This window comes from Trachemys scripta, chromosome 9 (genome assembly GCF_013100865.1).
Source record: "Trachemys scripta elegans isolate TJP31775 chromosome 9, CAS_Tse_1.0, whole genome shotgun sequence".
Lineage (NCBI taxonomy): Eukaryota > Metazoa > Chordata > Testudines > Emydidae > Trachemys > Trachemys scripta.
This window is the reverse complement of record NC_048306.1, coordinates 48,500,675-48,515,721: the sequence shown is the minus strand read 5'-3', so window position 1 is coordinate 48,515,721 and position 15,047 is coordinate 48,500,675. Positions and strand designations below refer to the sequence as shown.

Sequence of the window (15,047 nt, the reverse complement as noted above, 5' to 3'; positions counted from 1 at the left end):
AAGAGGCATGAGCACGGCCTGGGTGAATTTATTCTGCAATCCACACTAATACTCAGACATTTTGTCATAGTTGCCCAGCTCCATTCATCTTTCCAAGCCAGCAGTGCTCCACCTCACTGTGCACAGAAAGTCTTTTCATTCCAAGCACACCGTGTAGTCTTTCAGGCTAGCACTGCAATCCACCTCATCCATTTTTTTTTAATTCCCGGAGCAATGGAATAAACCTCTTGGTGAAGAGTACAAGAGCTCTGCAGGTTATTTTGGATTCACCCTGATGGAATCTCTGGGAAAGAGATTCCCCTTTCTTATTTATTGCTGGTATTGTTTTGTGGAAGAAATCAGTCTGTGTACTGCATCAAGGTGTGCTTCAGTTACAGAGTGCAGGTTCTCACATGGTGACTGTGGCCCCACTGGGGTCCCCACTCAGCTGTGCATGTTTGGGGGTGAAGACAGATTTCTGGAGTAGCGGAGGAAGTTTATTTGAGGGTATATTAGAAATCTGGGATCTTTATTTGTCCCCTTCCAAGGTTCCCCACAGCAGCACCAGCTCAAAGCCACTACTCAAGCATGAAGAAAGGAGCCTGAGGAGCAGATCCATCCATTCCAACTCACAACTAGGTGCCCCCCACGCAAGTGTTTCACACAGCTCTGCTGATGGTTAGTTGCATGCCAGCCCTGCTTTGTTTCAGTCTCCCCTGTTTTCATACACTGCTAATATTTCCACCAGCCTCTTAGTTATTGCTAGGCTGCTCACAAAATGTGCACGGCATTGCAGACTTCCCATGGTTATGCCAGGGCCGTCTGGAAAGAGAGTAGACAGAAGGCTTTGTCAAGTCCATCTCCACACCAGCCAGCTATCACCAAAGGAGAACTGGGGTGGAGGAGGGGGTGTTTTCAGAGGGGACCGAGGCTCCCTTGAAGGAGCACAGCACAGATTGTGCATCCATTTCCGTCAACACCACATGGGCCGGGTCACTAACTAACTCGTATCTGACTAATCAAAAGTCTCTAGACACCGACTCATTCAGGAACAAATCTAATGAAATGACGGAGCACCATAGAGTGTCTTAGGCTCCCATGTGGTGGAACAGTTCTGGCTGCTCCCAAGAGCAGAGGAAGCTAGATGGAAGCAGGCTCCCTTGCAAGGAGGAAGTGCTGGCTACAGCTAGAAGAAGGGAAGCCAGGAGAAGTGGAGACACCTGCAGTGGGTCAGTTCTGGGTCCTAGCATGAAGAACAAGGGCTGGAATGAGGGAGACTCCCTTGTAATGAGGCTGCTTCAGATGCCAGCAGTGGGGAGGGGAACCTGGAATCAGAGTGACTCCCTGAGGTGATGAGGCAATATGGGCTCCTCCTGGAAGGAGAGGGAGAGGCCCTCTGGAATCAGAGAGCTCTCCCAGATAATGGGGCATTTCCCAGCCAGTGGTATGCTAGGTAGAGACAGTCCAGAGGAGTTCTTTTCTAAATCACTAGTTCAGTGTGTGCTACAAAAGAGCCCAGCTCCGGCAGATTTGCAACACAGCCCCCACCCTCTGGTCTAGCCCTGCACCCAAAGCCAGCCCCATCCCTGCTCCCCCTCCCCCCGACTCCAGACAGACATCTGTACCTGCCGTGAAGATCTGGGCCGCTACTGCCAAGAAGGCGTCAGTCACCACGGTTTCAGAGTGCAGTGAGATGTTCAGCTGGCGGGCAATATTCCGGTAAACATTTGGTCGGATGTATTCCAGCTCGTCCCCTGGAAACAAGGGCTTGGAGTCAGCAGGTGGCCAGCACAGACACTGCGTTTCACTCGTCCCCTTGAGGGAGATGATGTCAACCCAGCCACCATGCCTCTGGAGAGGATATTCCTCCCCCTCAGCCCCCATTTTGCAGATGGGAACACTGAGTCAGGGAACAGGGGTGAAAGAGGAAATCCATCCCCGCACTGGTGCTGAGGCCAGGCCAGGGACCAAGGGGCGGCTGGTTGCATGCACACACATTTCTGGGGCCGCTTGGCCATTGGCACTGGTAGCTCCTGTGAGCGTATTGCCACAGCCAGCCCCACCTCCTCCTGACCGCCACAAGCCTCCGCTGCTCTGTGCAGCAAAGGCTCCTGTGGGGTAGCACAATCAGAGGTGCCAGTGCTGCATGTGGCGGAGAGCCCCCCGCCCCATGCTACTGGCATTCATGGGGTAGGGGCCTACATCGGCTTCCCAGTTCCTTTGCAGAATTGCTGCCCAAGTGATGTTCTCAAGGCCGCAGAGAGAGTCAGTGTTGGGGTGGGATTTGAACTCAGGAACTCTATCCTAATCCTCTGTTAAGCCACTGGACCCCATCCGCCTTTTCTCTTGCCTGGCAGCACAAGTGCTGACTACAGTGACTGTGGTTTCTTCTCGCGGCAGCAGAAAGATCAACAGAAGCAAAAATAACTTGATTTTTTTATACTAGAGGTGCAGGTGCCTCCCTTTATTTTAGCTCTCCTGGGGCACACCCTTTTCTACACAATAAGAAAAGCCTTGGGAGGAAAGGGCCTTACTAGCCCTGGAAGCTGATGAAAGCTGAGAACGGGCCTGAGGCTGTGAAACATTCAAAAGGCAGAGTGAAGAGTGTCAGCTCAACTATTTTACATTAACATGGGCACAGAGGAAGATCTGGAGACCTGTGTGTTCTTCAGAGGGCTACATGGTTTGCCATCTGCATGGCTGACTCTTAAACTTCAGAACACACTCAGGCCTCCAGGTAGTTCTCCAAGATGGGAGCCCGAGGCATGTATCGGCATGAAGACCACCAAGAGAAAATGAAGTCCTGTCTCCACTACAAATGTCAATGAACTGTGTTGTAGGACCCTTGCAGAACATAAATGGTCCCCAAGCTGGTTTCTGTCATGTCCACACTGCAAGAGAAGGTCTGACTATAGCACAGGGAGGTATATCTGTGCTGCCTTTAATCTAGCTAGCCTGGGTAACAATAGCAGTGCAGATGTGGTGGCACAAGCTTCAGCACGGGCTTAACAACCAGTGTACAAGTCCACTGGGGACCATATGTACTCTGGTTTCTAGCCCATGCTGCCATGTCTTCACTGCTACTGATACCTGTGCTAGGGCTAACTCAGGTGTGCCTACCCGTGCTACAGTCACATCTTCACTCGCAACGTGGACATACCTTGGTAGTCTAGGTGGGAGTTACTCAACTTCCAGCATTGTGCAAAAAACTTTTGGGGTGGGTTGTCTGTGCATGGCATTGGACAAACACTTAAAACATGTTCAGGTCACATTTACACCGCAAGGCAGAACCACGTCTCAACTGTCTGGGGGACAATGGTGGTGTGACCAGATCCTCCTGCACATCTGGTTCTGTAGCATAGATGGGATCGAAAAGGCAGGATTTTCCCTGACCAAATGAAGGACTCTGGAAGTGTCATTATTAGCTACTAAACATTACCCAATTTATACAACCTCTGACATTAGTTATTAAATATTTAAGCAGGCAACCTTTACAGTATTCCATAAAGTGTTTCGACACTTCTGAGGTTCAATTGTTCCATGCAATCTGATTAACAAAGGAAACCCTGCAATGCATGCCTGAGGCTGATAAGAGGGAATGTTGCATATGATATGGGAGAACTGTTCCTCTGTCTCAGGGTTACACAACCTTAACCTCTGAACATGAGGAACAAAGGGATAGCCTCACCCTGTGCTAGCTGAAATATCTGTATGATGGAGGAGGGGAATAGGATAAGCACTTGGCAGAGCACTATTATTCCTCACTATTGATTTTATTACTGGAGGGCCTAAAGGTAGTGTCCACGGTGCTAGGTGCTGTACATGCACATACCAAGAGTCCCACTCTTGAGGAGCTAAATAAATAGACAAGGAAAACAAAGGTACAGAGAGGGGAACGATTCCCCCAAGGTCACACATCAAGTCAGGGGCAGAGTTGGGGACATTACCCTGGTCGTCTTATTCCCAAGCCTGCTCCTACCCACGAGGTCACGCTGCTTCTGAGAGCAAGGGAGCCTTCTCTCTCCATGCTCAGCTGGAGTGTTGTGATCTCAGCGATCAGCTTGTCAGCATTTCTCCCCCCACAGTTGTGAAAGAGCATGGAGAGCAGCGATGGCAGCTTCGTCACATAGACCTAGAGGGGCCCCTTCTGAGGCCTTGGTTCTATTAAGTGTGGGACCAGTTCAACAAAAGCTATTTTAAACTAGTGCCAGGCAGTATGGACACTCATCATCTGATTTAAATGTGGTTTATATCACTTTACTGAAGTAAGCAAAACCAATATAAACCAGGTTTAAATCAGATGATGAATGTCCACACTGTTTTAACCAAATCACCACTTGCACCTGTTTAACTAAACTGCCGTAACTTTGAATGACCTTGGCATGCCTAAGCTTTGTCTATATTTAGTCTCCGCTGCCATTCTTATTGAATAAATATAGATCCTATCCCTGTTCTAGATTTCCTAGGACCAGTGCCCAGTGTAATGGAACTAGACCAAGAATGCCATGAAGTTCCCCTAGGTCACTGAACTGCTACCAGATGGATTGTGGCTTCCAACCTCTCCTGCTTTGCGCCTGTTCTCTGAGATTCTCAAAGTGCTTTATGGCATGGCCTAGATAAGCCTTACTACAGTCCTACAAGGTAGGTATTATAGCCTTTTCACAGGTGGGTAAACTGAGGCAGGGAGGATAAATGACTGACAGTCACAGAGGAAGCCATTGGCAAAGCTGGGTAAAGGACACAGAAGTCCCATCTCAATTCCTCTACTCTAACTTCTGAGTGGGGATGGATTTGAATTGGTAACTAAGAGATGAAAGATTTCATATCTCCTATTACCAACTGCTAGGCTATCCTATCCCCCTTCAGCACAGATTTGCCAGCGTTAGTAAGCAGGAGAAGTTGTTCCTCATGAAGTAAGGTTTCCTTAAAATGGCTGTTTTCAAAGAAACACTGCCAAGGTCAACATTTCACTCTTCTTGACATGTCTCCCCCACTCCTAGGCAAAGGTGGCAACTACTCCTTAGCTAGTTAAGTGTAACAAGAACTCAGTGAAAACACATTGTCTCCTGTCATAGCGTGAGACACCGAAAGCTGCATATCTTGGTGCCTGAGATTTTTATTTAGTGGGGATTGTCTTGAACTCCCCCCAGGATGAGAGCACTTCCATGTCATAGGATACACTGAGGAAACCTAACTTAGATTTGTCTCAGCCGCATGAACGTCAAATCAGGAATAATTATTGGCATCACTGGGCTTACTCCCAACACATGGGCCTAACAGAGATTAGAATCTAGCCTTTATCCTTTTAAGATAAAAAAGTTTCCTGAATACAGGAGCATATTTCACCTGAACTGCAAAGCCCATGCTAGCGTTAGGCCAGGTCAACACAGCTAAATTTTGTCAGCATAGCTACATCAGTTGGGGTGTGGAGAAAAAAAAAAAAACCTAGCTGACGTATCTATGGTGACAAAACCCCCCATATAGATGCAGCTGTGTGGAGAGAAGAGTGCTTCTTTCATCTTAGATGATGTTGTTGGGGGAGGTAGTGTTATGTTGGCAGAGCTCCTTCTGGTGGCATAGGCCTGTTCCGGCTTAGCTATGCCAACATAGGCTCTGTAGTGTAGACTTGGCTGTAGAGAATGAGCATACACCACTAATGTCACATGCCAGCAGGATGAAGGGGTGTCCAAACATTTCCCAGGTGCATGGAGCCCTTGGGAGGTGTCAAGCCAACTTCAGCAATCCTTTCCCTGGCAATGCAGTCAACAGCTGCCCCAAGGACACTCAACCCCATTGTGGAGCAGAGGAGAGACTATGGCTGTGTTATCTGCCCACCTTGTACTTAAGCGTGCTAATGGTGGAGATGGGGACGTATCTGCCTCTGCCTGCCCTCACCCAAAATACAGATCCCAGGACCCACAAAGCACTCTCTCTAGGGCCCAGTGAAGGACTGTGTGCTGTGGAGAGGCTGACCCCAATCTGCCACAAGGTAAGGTCAGATCCACATATGGAAGGACCCTCTGTCTGTGGATCTAGGAATCTGACTGGGCTCTGAGTTACAAAACTGGTGCTGGGAATTGAAGACCTAAAGTTCCTTTTCTGTTGCTGAAGAACTACATCCCCCCTCATCCCAGGCTGGAGGCAATTCCCAACAAATAAGGGCTTGTCTATGTGAGGAAACTGACCAGAATAGCTTATCCAGAATAGCTTCCGGTGTAGACACTCTTATTCTGGAATAAAAGTTATTATAGAATTCTGTATTCTGGAATAGACTATCCACTTGAGCAGCTGTTCTGGTCAATTGCCCCTGGGTCTGAAGTAAACATGATCCAGCAGCCTTGAGAAGAAAACTGTGAGAAAGTAGATGGGCACATCTACACAGCACTGAATGCTGAGGGAAGCCACAACAGATGGCAGCAGGGGAACCAGTAGGACAGAGAACTCTAAGGGCCTGTGCTGGTCCCCAAAATCTTCCCTTTGCCAAGGAAGAACAGACACAACAACTAATGGTTGGCCAGCAAAACATAGGGGATTTACAGTGCATGGCTAGCTCAAAGCACTGCACTGATTCCAGTTAAGCTCAGGAAGGCCAGTTTCTCAGCTGGTGTCAACGGATGCAATGCCATTGACATCAATGGCACCAGAGTGGTTTACAGCAGCTGGGGACCTTGCCCCCAAGGGCAGCAGAGGCTTCACTGACCGTACTCCAGAGTGAGCACTGCTGGTCTTCCCTTCATCTGTTCGCACCAGGAGCCAGGCGGACATGCAGCTGGCTCGTGGCGAGGCTGATACAGCGATGGTGGTTGTTCCAGACATAGGTGGATGGTTGGTTTGTAGGAATTTTTTTATAATAAAGCTGAACACTTATTTTTAATGTTTGTCACCAGTTAGTCCTATTAGCAGCCACAGTGTCTCACTGCTCAGTGCCACTATTCCTCAGCTGTGAGCTCTGTAAGAGCATCCATACAGAATTCCCTTTACCCACTGTGTGTCCAGGCCTACTCGCTGGCTTATCATGCTCACTTGCAGGCTCACCTTACCATCCATATGCATAAGCACAAGCACTAGGAATGCTCTGTTCCTTCACATATACTGAGTGCTCCCAGCAACTGTCACTGGGCGAGAACTGGTTTAGCTGGCTGTACCAGTTGATGCAGAAGTTTGGGGCTCAGGTTCCTGGCATGTGCCTGGGAAACAACAGTGGTTTAACACCTTTTGCTGCAGTTGGCTATTTACAACAGGAAAAGGGAAGGAAGAGCTAAAGGCCATGTGGGCAGCAATGTTTCTGAACAAGTGATCAGGAAATGACTGTATAGCTCAATATGAAGAATGATTTTCCCCTTGTGTCCCTTATATGTGGTTCCATTCCAATCAAGTTTGCTTAGAGAAGCCAAGTTCTTAGGACTATCAGCCAAATCCTTCCATCTGAACATAAGCACAGTAACAGAGTCAGGACAGTCGTCAAGGAGACGCCTTCAAATTCACTCTGCCATCTGCTCGCCCTCCAAAACACTTCTGCCACCCACATTTGACCCCACCTGCGCAGATGGAGAAAGAGAGAAGACCAAAAAGGTGAAAGGGAATGGAAGGAAAAGGAAAGAAAAGACAGATGGCAAAAGAGAGGAAAAACCAAAACAGGAGAGAAGAATATGTCTGGGGAAGAGAGGAACTTAGAGGAAAATAAATAAATCAAACAATAGAAAAGGATGAAAAATTCATCTGAGGGGAAAACCGCAGCCTGTAAAACAAAGACCAAAGAAAAGTCACCAAGATATAGAAAGGGAAAGGAGAAGTCAGAAAGGAAAAGAGGGAGAGATACTGGACTAAATTCCCAACACATGTATGTCAGCGAAGCACGCTGCAAGCAGACTGACAGTGAAGTCTATGGAAGTAGACTAGCAGAGGGTCAGGTCCACAGGATTTATTTTATAGGAAGTTTGCTTCAGGCAGCATTTTGAATCCCTGGTTTATTGGTAATGTTCTGGCAAAAAGTGATCTGAAGATCATTTGGACAAGGAGGGTGACTAGATACTAAAATACTCTCCACAACCACAGTGACAGGAGGAGACTAGGAGAGAACTGGCTGACTTTAAGACAAAGGCTAAATCTTAATAGGATGGGCAAAAAGTCATGCAGCATGGCCAGCTGTCGGTACCCCAGTATGCCTGTGAGGTGCATCTAGTACAAGCTGATATAGGGCAGGATGCCACTGGTTGGCCCAATGAATCATGCTCCCCTTCTTATCACTCCTCTCCACAGGAGAACATGCTGGCAATTATGCCATGTCTACATTTACCAGAGGCCAACGCTGCTGTGATCAATGCAGCGGGGGTCGATTTAGCGGGTCGGGTGAAGACCCGCTAAATTGATGGCAGAGCGCTCTCCAGTCGACTCCGGTATTCCACTGGATTGAGAAAAGTAAAGGAAGTAGGGTTGCCAAAGTTCTGCTCACACTAAACTGAACACCGTTGCCCCGCCCCTGTCCCACCCCTCCTCCGAGGCCCCCACTGCCCTGCCCCTCCTCTGAGGCCCCGCCCCCACTCACTCGATCCCTCCTCCCTTTGTCGCTTGCTCTCTCCACCCTCACTCGCTCATTTTCACCGGGCTGGAGCAGGGGGTTGGGATACGGGAGGGTGTGAGGGCTGTGGCTAGGGGTGCCGGCTCCAGGGTGGGGCTGGGGATGAGAGGTTTGGGGTGTAGGAGAGGGCTCCAGGCTGGGGCAGGGGGTTGGGGCGTGGGAGGGGGTTCTGTCTCCAGCTAAGGGTATGGGCTATGGGATGGGGCTGGGGATGACAGGTTTGGGGTGCAAGAGGGTGCTCTGAGCTGGGATCGAGGGGTTAGGAGAGCGGGAAGAGGATCAGGGCTGGCACAGGGGGTTGGGGCATGGAAGGGGGTCAGGAGTGCAGGCTCCAGGTGGCACTTACCTCAGACAGCTCCCAGAAGCAGTGGCATGTCCCCTCTCCGGCTCCTAGGCGGACGCGCGGCCAAGTGGCTCTGCGTGCTGCCCTGTCGGAAGGTGCCACCCCCGCAGCTCCCATTGGCCACAGTTCCCGGCCAATGGGAGCTGCAGAGCTGGCGGTTGGGGCGGGAACAGTGTGTGGAGCCCCCTGGCTGCCGACCGGACTTTTAACAGCCCCGTCAGTGGTGCTGACCGGAGCCACCTGGGTCCCTTTTCGACTGGGCATTCCACTTGAAAACTGGACACCTGGCAACCCTAAAGGGAAGTTGACGGGACAGCGTCTCCCATCGACGCAGCGCGGTGTAGATAGGGTTGCCAGCTATGTTCCCTGTAAGCTGCACAGTCACGTGGCCAAGCAGCAGCCTATTAAGCGCAGCACAGGCACTCAGGGAACCCGCCCAGCCAGAACCTGCTGCAGCTGGCGGAGGGGCGCCCCTTCCCCGGCCCCAACCTAGCCCAGCCCCCAACCTGCTGTGTCCGGGGGTGGATGCCCCTCCCCCAACCCGGACCCAACCTTGCCGCAGCCAGGCGTCCTTCCCCTGCCTCCACCTCAGCTCTGGACCTGCCGCGGCCGGGGGAGAGGCACCTATCCTGTGGACCCCAGCCCTGGAGCTGCTGCAGGGAGAGAGAGCTGGGAGGGGAGGAGGAGGGAGTCCTCTCTCCCCACCGTAGCCCCAGGGCAGCTTGCACCCCAAACCCCTCATCCCTGGCCCCACCCAAGAGCCTGCACTCCCAACCAGAGCCCTCACCTCCCTGCACCCCAACCCTCTGCCCCAGCCCTGAGCCCCCTCCCACACTCAGAACCCCTCAGCCCTACCCCCATCACATTAATTTTGTTATGTGCATCAGTATGGAGGTGATGTGTTATCACCATATTGGTGCACATAACAAAATTCATTCTGCACATGTATGGGAAAAAGTAGAGGGAATGCTGGTTGCCAGGCATCTGGTTGAAAAGGGACCCTGGTGACTGGGCCATTAAAAGTCCAGATGGTGGCACAGTCGGGCTAAGGCAGGCTCCCTGCCTGCCCTGGCTCTGTGCAGCTCCCCAGAAGCAGCCGGCATGTCCCTGTGGCCCCTAGGCACAGGAGTGATCAGGGAAGTTCCACGCACTGCCCCCACCCCAGCACCGGCTCCGCAGCTCCCATTGGCCGGGAACCATGACCAACAGGAGCTGCGGGGGTGGCGCGCAGAGCCGTCTGGCCATGCCTCCGGCCAAGGGGCAGGATATGGCAGCCGCTTCCAGGAGTGGCACGGAGCCAAGGCAGGCAGGGAGTCCTGACCAGGAGCTGCCTGAGGTAAGCACCACCCAGCCAGAGCCCACACCCTGAACACCCTGCCTGAGGTCAGAACCCCCTCCCATACCCTAACTCCCTCCCACAGCCCACACCCCCTTCTGCACCCCAACACCCTACCACAGCCCTGAGCCCCCTCCTGCACCTCCTCTGACACTCCAACTCCTGCCTCAGCCCTGAGCCCCCTCCCGCACTCCAAACCCCTTGGCCCCACGCCGGAGCCCTCTACTGCACCCGAAACTGCTCATCCCTAGCCCCACCCCAGAGCCCACACCCCCGTCTGAAGCCTGCAGCCCCTCCTGCACCTCAACACCCTGCCCCAGCCCTGAGCCTGCTCTCGCATTCCAAACACCTTGGTTCCAGCCTGGAGCCCCCTCTTGCACCCCAAGCCTCTCATCCCCAGCCCCACCCCAGAGTCTGCACCCCCAGCTGGAGCCCTCCCACACCCCTGCCCCAGCCCAGTGAAAGTGAGTGAGGGTGGGGGAGAGCAAGCGACAGAAGGAGGAGGGCTGGAGTGAGTGGAGGGCAGGGCCTCAGAGGAGGGGCAGGGCAGGGGAGAGGCCTTGGGGAAGGGATGGGACGGGGCAAGGGTGTTTGGGTTTGTGCAATTAGAAAGTTGGCAATCCTAGGTGTAGACACCGCGGTAAGTCGATGTAAGTTATGTCGACTCCAGTTACGTTATCCATGAAGCTGGAGTGGTGTAACTTAGGTCGACTTACCTGCCTAGTATAGACAAGGCCTTAGTGGTGCCATCTCGCATATGCACTTGATGCCAGCACCGCACATCTTAGCCCCAATGGCCACCCCCACCCCCGCACCACGTGTTCCTACAATCCAACATCCAGATCTTGGTAACTATACATAGTAATGGTGTTCAGCTGATACAGCCTTTAGTGCTTTGCTAGCTGGATGCCATCTAACCATCCCCACCACATATTTGCCCCTTGCATCTTTTTTCTTCCTGCACAACTCCACAGGCAAAGCCAGGTTGTGCAAAGCTCCCTGGACTAATGATTTGGTCGCACCCCTCCAAGCATGGATGGCCCCAATGCCAGAAGTAATAGAGAAGACTCCTGTCCAACTGAGTGAATCAGAGAGAGACAATCTAAGGCAGATGGCAGTGGATTAACTGTCACACTTTGTTATTGAAATGCAGCCATCACAAGGTTCTCTAATGCACACACTCCAAGTGGAAGACGCCCAATGAAGCATCCCTACAACTCAGTCACCCCCTTCCTAGGTGAGCAATTGAAGCAGCCCAAGTTTACCGCTAGCAGAATTATACAGATAAGACTGTCACTGTAGTCCAGTATTGGGCTGTCATGGAGGCCAACTCACCCTGCTGAATGCAGAAGAGATTGTGAGCTCTGTTGGGGTGCTAGTCTGGGGAAGCCATGGATTGAATGAACACAGAGACAAAGGGCTTGATACTGCCCCCACTGAAGTCAAAGGCAAAACTCTCATCAAGTTTTAATTGGTGCAGGATCAAGCTTATATTTCCCCAGGGACCTACAGGAAACAGTCTCTCCAGAATCACTGGGATGAGCAAGGAGCTGCTCCTTGCTCCAGGTGGGAGATAAGAGTAGAATGAGGAGGTGCAATGGGAACCAGTCTGGATGCTCCAAGTGCAGAGAATAACACCTCATTCTTTAAGCAAATAAGGTCTTGGCTGTGTGGGACGCCTTCTTGGCACTCAGCAGTCCCTGCCTTTCACCCGTTCCTGGTCTAGTCAGAAGTGCCCCGAAGGGACCCCCTCAGGACCCCTGGCCGCAGCCACAGCATGGATGCTTACCTAGTCGCAGAAGCACGCTGGACACCTCAGCCAGTCTGCCGCCAGGCATGGGTGCACTGTGCTCTGGTTTGCTCCAGCCAATGCCAGCCCAAAGCAGCCGGGAATGTATGTAGTCTCTGCAGAGCACCTTAGCCTGGGACACCAGCTCCTTGTCGGTGGGAGACCGATCAAAAACCTCCATCACCTCCGCAGCAAAGACCGAGGAACGGCGTAGCACCTCCATCCCTGACAGCTGAATTCACCGACTCAGGCTGTGCCTATCTGAAGTCTGCCCCGAAGCCTTTGACAGGAATCTGTAGCTATTGTTTAAGGAAAATAATACACTGGGCTCGTGATTCGTCACAGTTCCCAGCAAAGTTCTTGAATTAACCTTCATTAGCTTTACCTGGTGGATAAGAGCATATGGAAATCCATCAGCTCACCCAGAAAGAAAAAGGAACATAGGGCCAGATACCCTAGCAATCTAAATCATAGTGCCATGGAAGTCATTGCTGTGACACTAATCTACACTAGCTGAAGATCACGTCCATTGAATCTTACAGCGAATAGGCCAAATCTTGCAGTCCTTAGGTGCCCACTGAGGGCAGTGTGGGAGTTTTGCCTGAGTATGGACTGCAAGATTTGCACTAATAAAATATTTTCTCTTTTCCCCCTTTTAAATTTCAGAACCGCTGAATCTTAATTTCAAAGAGACTAAATAGTTAGAATCTGGAAACAATTTTCAGAATGTGTAGACAAGACCAGCTTGCTTCAATTAAATAATCTAGGAAATCAAACCAGAGTCCCACATTCCAGCTACAGTACCTCAAGCAGACGCAGGCACACAAGAATTCCAGCTCATCAGAATGTGGATGTTGAAGGAAGGAGGTCACCTATACACCATAAATACTGTGCTACAATAGTGTTTCAATTTTCAAATCTCCCACTAGCCCTTATCCTCAGAGACAAAAGTTCCTTTTTTAGTGCAATCCTAAATTAGTTTTTGTTCCTGTGACTTGTTTAAGAGATGCACTCTACCAGCTTTTTCTCCCAAGCCTTTCAACTGCAATTGTCTCGGCAAAGTGGAAAAGCAGAAGTGCCAGTACCTACAGTAAGGGACCTAAAATCCATTTAGAAGGACCTGAATGAAAGCTTTGGGTCTGACTTCAATGGAGCTGCAGGTGAGCAACACCCCCTAAAAAAAAAAAATCAGACCAAAGTTTTAGTCAGGTGGGTTTGAGACCCTCATTTTAGGAACCCATATTTGAAAGTTTTTACCATAAAGAAAACAATGCCAAATTCTTAAAAACTTCCAAGCAAAGGACATATTTACCTCTCATGTTGCATTTCCTTCCTTTCAATGATCTTTTGTCGGTTTCAGCTGCTTCTCATATTTCTTTGGAAGAACTGGTTCTTTTTAAAGATTATAATGATTCTCTGCTCCTATCCTCTGCTGGAGCTAGAGCACAACTGCTTGCTCGGTTCTTTATTCTCTCCCCATCTCTGGCAGCCTCCACATCCCGTCTGCACTCCAGTATGATCCTACCACTTGTTCTGCTGTTTTTGAGAGCTTGGGGCAGCCAGAGAAAGGAAAGCCTCTTGCTTTAGCCTTGTAAGGAAGATGAAATAACCAGGGGCGGGGTTATGCAAGCCAGCTAGCAACAATCTCCCCTCCCTTTTCTTCCTCAGTTAAGGAGGCTCTAAGCAGTTGTACTGCTAGGTTAAGAGGGACTTTTTTCAAGATGTTCCAGCCCAAACAGAACATTGCTTAAACAGGTGGCTGAGCTCCAGGGAGAGCATGCTCTGATGTACCGCTGAGAACACTACCAAGGAGAAGTATTATTCCCTGATAAGGGTGTATTCCTGTGACCGCTTTTGCAGAATCGGCAATAGTTATTTGCCCATAGACCCCAAAGTGCCAAATCATGGAACGGCAGCACCTGCAGTGGGTGACTGTGATGCTAGATTTTGAACAGGTTGTAAAGTTGAACTGTAAGCAACACAGGTGCTCAACAACACTGAGGTGAAACAGACCAGATCAGTTTTAATTCCCAAAAATTTATTAGTAGAGCTGGTCAAGAAATTCAATGGGTTTCTTCCTCCCTCCCACTAAGCAAAACCGAATTTGCAGTGAGACTGGATGGGCTCAGGGATTGTTTGAGACACAGACTGTCCAAACCAGGTCAGAAGAGATGTATTTATCACCATCTGATGGCTGTTTGGTTGCTTTTGTGAAAGGCCTGAGGTAAGGACACCTGTAGGTTTACACTAGTGTAGCTACACTGGTGGCTGAAATGCCAGTGCAGTCAAGACCTATTCTGTTTCTTTACACTAGAAGCTTTCTACAAGGTTACCAAGGCATCTGTTTGTAAACATGCTCTCATTCTTGCAACAGCCTCCTCCTGCCTGATTCACTGAGCAATACTTCAATCCAGTGTTTGTGAAATCATCACCTATCATTATGGAAGCAATTATGATGTCACAGACTCTGGACTGATACCACTAAGTTAATGGACTGGATGGGATAGGAGGCAGCTTGCTTCACATACAAGTATTTTGTTAATTGTCAGTGACAAGAAGACACAGTAAATGGAAGTGAATGTTTAATGGGGCTTCGTCAAAATATTCAGGTTTTCTGAACTGTTGTTTCATTCTTCAAGGGCCTGATCAAAAGCTCACACAGAATTCTTATTTATTATTTGTATTGCGATAGCACCTAGCACCCAGTCATGGACCCAGGACCCCATTGTGCTGCACTGTATAAATGCAGAACAAAGAGACTGTTCCTGCCCCAAAACAACTTACATCTAAAGTAAGGGCTCCTGCAGACTTCAAAGGTCTTCATGTTTTAGAGCTTGCTCATGCCCTAAACTGCATCAGGTTTAGATCCCAAATTACTGCTATATAGAAATGTTTGTAGCTACCCACTTCAGTCATATATAGCATAGACTGCCCTTTAGAACTACAGCTGGCATGGACCCAAACAGGGTAACAAATTTTCCCTGTGGGAGAAAATTGCAATGCATGCCACTTCAGTACACAG

At 50.1% G+C, this 15,047-nt stretch overlaps 1 protein-coding gene across 3 annotated transcripts in view; it reads right to left on the bottom strand.

The window, feature by feature from the left end:
• The window catches only part of BOK (BCL2 family apoptosis regulator BOK), a 39,046-nt gene extending 25,435 nt beyond the window's left edge, over positions 1–13,611 (bottom strand). Inside the window, exons 1-4 of one of the 3 annotated variants that reach the window (XM_034780914.1) lie at positions 13,338–13,611; positions 12,830–12,897; positions 12,026–12,324; positions 1,605–1,733 (exon numbers count right to left, since the gene is read on the bottom strand). In XM_034780914.1, coding sequence (XP_034636805.1) covers positions 1,605–1,733; positions 12,026–12,248 — 352 coding nt within the window. In that variant the 5' untranslated portion in view covers positions 12,249–12,324; positions 12,830–12,897; positions 13,338–13,611. Of the gene's footprint in view, positions 1–1,604; positions 1,734–12,025; positions 12,411–12,829; positions 12,898–13,337 lie in introns of all 3 variants that reach the window. The other 2 variants (XM_034780912.1, XM_034780913.1) reach the window with 2 other exon arrangements.
• Positions 13,612–15,047: the final 1,436 nt, after the last annotated feature.